The 5,367-nt window shown below is 42.6% G+C and overlaps 1 protein-coding gene across 1 annotated transcript; it reads right to left on the bottom strand.

Annotated features, from left to right (window-relative positions):
- Positions 1 to 4,100: 4,100 nt before the first annotated feature.
- On the bottom strand, positions 4,101 to 5,012 carry LOC134022821 (putative nuclease HARBI1). The gene is made up of 2 exons (XM_062464568.1): positions 4,881 to 5,012; positions 4,101 to 4,782 (listed from the first exon to the last, which is right to left on the bottom strand). The coding sequence occupies exons 1-2, from the start codon at positions 4,999 to 5,001 to the stop codon at positions 4,421 to 4,423; spliced, it is 483 nt and encodes a 160-aa protein (XP_062320552.1). The 5' UTR covers positions 5,002 to 5,012; the 3' UTR covers positions 4,101 to 4,420.
- Positions 5,013 to 5,367: the final 355 nt, after the last annotated feature.

Genomic DNA, 5,367 nt, shown 5'->3' with positions numbered 1-5,367 from the left:
TAATGCCAAGTCAATGTACTTACAGTACCTAGATGTTGCATTCACTGTAAACCTTATTATTGCTGCAAAATACACTACATTAGAAACCACAGTTTTGAGTACAATTTGCTGTATTTTTCAGCTAAATAACAGTTTTATAATGATACTTTTACAGTTAAACAATGTTATTTAGCTGTGTTTTTCAGCTAAGTAACAGTTTTATAACGATACTATTACAGTTAAACAATGTTATTTAGCTGTGTTTTTCAGCTAAATAACAGTTTTATGATGATACTTTTACCATAAAACAATGTTATTTTGCTGTATTTTTTCATTAAATTGAATGGGATTCATTGTACAATAAGCGACAACCGCATGTAAATCTTACAATTTCTTTTTTTATATATAGCAATATGCTTATGCATATTTAGCAAAAAAGGGCTGTTGGATTTACATATTTAAAAAGTATAATAACAGTTTTAAACTGTAAAATCTACAGGTTGTTTTGTAAAGTTATTTACAATTGCACTGTGTTTTTTACAAAATTACACTGGCAACCCCAGCTGCCAGGTTTTTTTCGTAAAAACAACAGGATTTTTTTTACAGTGTAGATACGCACGTCTTCAAATTAGATGTTTTTTTTTTATGTTGTGGCCACAGCATGTTGCTTTAAAATACATTGTCAAAGAAAACCACAGATCCTGCACATAAACTTGAATATGCCAGCAGAATTATAGACTGTAAGATTGTTTGATTATATTAATTAAAGTTTTTTAACATTACATTTTTAATTCAGTAATTGATTAAATAAATAACAAAAACGGGTTCATAGGACAGATAAGGGGGATATTCTAAAATACATTATATACAATTATAATAATAAAATGGATAATCGGACACTTCATGTGTTAACAATATTTGGATCATATTTTCAAATGTAGGCCCCTTAGACAAACACACTGATATGTTTTAAGACAACTGTGCCACATTTGCGGCATCATACAGTGAGGAAAAAAAATATTTGATCCCCTGCTGAATTTGTACGTTTACATTTAGTCATTTAGCAGACGCTCTTATCCAGAGCAACTTACAGTAAGTACAGGGACATCCCCCCGAGGCAAGTAGGGTGAAGTGCCTTGCCCAAGGACACAACGTCAGTTGGCATGACCTGGAATCGAACTGGCAACCTTCGGATTACTAGCCCGATTCCCTCACCGCTCAGCCAACTGACTCCACGCTTGCCCACTGACAAAGATATGATCAGTCTATAATTTTAAACAATAATTATTATCAATTGATTTGCAGTTAAATAATTTGACCCCCTCTCAATCAGAAAGATTTCTGGTGTTCTTTATTGTATAAACTGAGATCAGGAGCGCTCCCTTTAAGAATGTGCTCCTAATCTCAGTTTGTTACCTGTATAAAAGACACCTGTCCACAGAAGTAATCAATCAGATTCCAAACTCTCCACTATGGCCAAGACAAAAGAGCTGTCCAAGGATGTCAGGGACAAGATTGTAGACCTACACAAGGCTGGATGGGCTACAAGACCATCGCCATGCAGCTTGGTGAGAAGGTGACAAAGTTGATGTGATTATTCACAAATGGAAGAAACACAAAAGAACTGAACTCCCTCAGTCTGGGGATACATGTAAGATCGCACCTCGTGGAGTTGATCAAGAGAACGGTGAGGAATCTCCCAGAACTACATGGGAGGATCTTTACAGTGATCTCAAGGCAGCTGGTCACCAAGAAAACAATTGGTAACACACTACGCCGTGAAGGACTGAAATCCTGCAGGTCCCCCTGCTCAAGAAAGCACATGTACAGGCCCGTCTGAAGTTTGCCAATGAACATTGAATGAATAAGAGGAGAACTGGGTGAAAGTGTTGTGGTCAGATGAGACCGAAATCAAGCTCTTTGGCATCAACTCAACTCACCATGTTTGGAGGAGGAGGAATGCTGCCTATATGACCCCAAGAACACCATCCCCCCTGTCAGCTGTCGAGGGAGGTCAAGGTGTAAGTTGCCAAACGTCAGCCTCTAAACCTTAATGACTTGGAGAATATCTTTAAAGAGGAGTGGGACAAAATCCCTCCTGAGATGTGTGCAAACCGGGTGGCCAACTACAAGAAATGTCTGAGCTCTGTGATTGCCAACAAGGGTTTTGCCACCAAGTACTAAGTCATGTTTTGCAGAGGGGTCAAATAATTATTCCACCCATTAAAAGGAAAATAAATTCATAACAATTTTGACATGCGTTTTTCTGGATTTGTTTGTTGTTATTCTGTCACTCACTGTTCAAATAAACCTACCATTAAAATGAAAGACTGATACTTTCTTTGTCAGCGGGCAAATGTACAAAATCAACAGGGTATCAGGTACTTACATTTAGCAGACACTCTTATCCAGAGCGACTTACAGTAAGTACAGGGACATTCTCCCAGAGGCAAGTAGGGTAAAGTGCCTTGCCCAAGGACACAACATCAATTGGCTGTCCGGGAATCGAGCCAACAACCTTCTTAATAGCCCGACTCCATAACCGCTCAGCTATCTGACCCCCGAATACTTTTTTCCCATGTGGCCCACTTTTGGCTAACACCCAGATTAGCCTTCGTCGACTGTGCCACATCTTCACCAAAGGTGGCCAACATTTGATTTGTGATATTTGGGCCACATTTGCTGTTTAACATGTGGGCCACTTTAGGCTCACATGCTGATACACATTGCTGAGAGCACCGCATCTTTGCCAAGAAAGGCCCACATTTGATTTGTGATATTTGGGCCACATTTGCTGTTTAACATGTGGGCCACTTTAGGCTCACATGCTGATACACATTGCTGAGAGCACCGCATCTTTGCCAAAAAAGGCCCACATTTGATTTGTGATATTTGGGCCACATTTGCTGTTTAACATGTGGGCCACTTTAGGCTCACGTGCATTTTGTCCGGGCCAGAAAAAAGCCAGCAGTGCCGTATGATTGCCTAAAGTGGCCCACATCCATATGCTATCTGGGGACCCATCAGCCATTGTGACCCACCGTCGTATTGCGACAAATTTAACGCATGCAAAAACAAAGCGAAGCATTTTCTTTTAACCGTTGGGCTGTCTCAGACCCCCCACATTGCAAAGGTTAAAAAAAAATTATTATTTTTTGTTTTTGTATTGGGTAAAATTGGGTAAACACAACGATGGTTCGTTATGAACCTTTGGGTCATGTGACCCGAAGGCAGCACAAGGGTAAAAAATTATAACTTGTGCCAGGGTAACCTTTGCAAGATTGGCATAGCTGTCTTTAGATGAACATATCCTAAGTATACTATAAAACTCAGTTTGTTTCTTCTCCAGGGGCCTCATGTATAAAGGATTGCGCAGCTTTCATACCAGAAGATAGCGTACGGCCAAAACTCGAAAAGTACCTACGCACAGAAATATTCACATGTATAAAACCGGTCGTACGCCAGGTCCTGCGCACCTTTCCTTTATAAATCACAATCAACGTGAGATTGACTGCACGTGAACGAGCCACTGACTCCGCCTTGCCTCCTCCCATAAATGAATATGCAGACGGCCTATAAATACGCCCCCGAGGTCATTTCTTCATCTGAATTAAAATGACTAAACAGGTAAAAAAGAAGATTTCACAGACTGTGAGATCGAGGTTCTTATAACAGAGGTGGAGGCGAGAAAATGTGTTCTGTTTGGCGGCCTGTCATCGGGTATTAGTAACAAAAGAAAGTCTGCAGAGTGGCAAACTGACACTAGGGCCGTAAATGCTGTGGGTTTGGAGAACCGGACCATAGCAGACATTTAAAAAAAATGGTCCGATGTCAAACTAGAAATTAAGAAAAGAGTGGTGGCGCATCGTACCAGCGTGGCAGCTACAGGTGGGGGGGCGGGAGCACCTGCACTCACGCCACAGGAGGAAAGGGTGGCTGCAATAATTGGCGAGACGCTTATAGCTGGAGTTCTGCCAGCAAGTGAGGGGGACTCAAACGTTCATCCTGGTAAGTATGAAATACAACACGACTCAGACACATTTAAAGACCAGTTACAAAAACCATTTCCGTCCATATTACGCACAAGAAGTAGTCTGAACCAACTGATGTAGGCCAATTTCGTTTATTTAAGATAATGTGGAAACTGAGCTTGGCACGAGGGAGACCCAGGAGGAGGAGGGGGATACGGGGATCCATGTGTGGCCAGCACCTCCACCGCGGGGAATGGAGTGCACCCTGGATCGGCTGCGCCACGTGCCTCCGCTTCCGAGGGACACCAGACTGGCCGTGTTCTCACGGATGCTGTGCTGCAGTCACAAAATGAAATTGTGAACACCATGAGGGAAATAGTGACAGAATTAAGACGAGTTAATGATGGTCTGACTCACATATGTGACGCAATAAAATAACTAAAAAAGTAAATGCATCTTGTCTTACCTTTTTACATGCTTTGTATGACCTCTAGCCAAAGCTGTAAGGCTGCTGCATTGGGCCTAATGTTATGGGGCCCAGGGTCAGGTTCATCCATATCTGCCTCGACCTGTGGCGGAGGCACACCACGTGTGTTTGCCACATTGTGCAGCACACTGCATGCCAGCACAGTGCGACAACCTTTTTGTGGGCTGTAAAGCAGCATGCCACCGGTCTTGTCCAGGCAGCGCCAACGGCCTTTCAGCTGCCCAATGGTCTGCTCCACCACTGACCGAGCCCGAGTGTGTACATCATTGTACCGCTGCTCTTGCTCATTCTGGGTGTTTGTGAGCGGGGTGAGGAGCCAGGTTTGCAAAGCGTAACCACGGTCACCTATACGGGTAGTATACATTAACCACATGCCAATTAACCAATACAAGATAATTGCCTCATTTTACCGTAGCTTAATGATCATAAATTACATATATTACCAATAAGCCAGCCATCCTGCACAGCCCCTGCTTGAAGTCTGTTCCCCACACTGCTATTTCGCAGGATAAACGAATCATGGGTAGAGCCAGGCCACCGTGCCACAACATTTGTCAAACACATTTGTGCATCACAGATCAGAATTCGGTTTATTCGCCATGTATGTTATACAAACACGGAATTTACTGTGGCAGGGAGGTGCAAAACACTAAACATATACAGATCTTAAATTAGATCACTTGCACATTAATGGAGTGGAAGTGTTTTCTGTTCACATACGCAAATTCGTGATCAGATGGTGCCCTTATAGCAATGTGAGTGCAGTCGATGGCTCCGATTACATTTGGAAATCGGCTCATCGCTGCGAATTGCAGTTTAATGTGGGCCTGCTCACCGACAGTGAAGGGAAATTTTATATACCTGGGTGACACACGGATGAGACTGTTCCATACAGCTGGCATGGCGCGGCTCAGGGATGGCTGTGAAATT

This window comes from Osmerus eperlanus, chromosome 6, assembly GCF_963692335.1.
Source record: "Osmerus eperlanus chromosome 6, fOsmEpe2.1, whole genome shotgun sequence".
NCBI classification, from domain to species: Eukaryota; Metazoa; Chordata; class Actinopteri; order Osmeriformes; family Osmeridae; genus Osmerus; species Osmerus eperlanus.
This window is presented reverse-complemented; position numbering and strand designations above follow the sequence as displayed.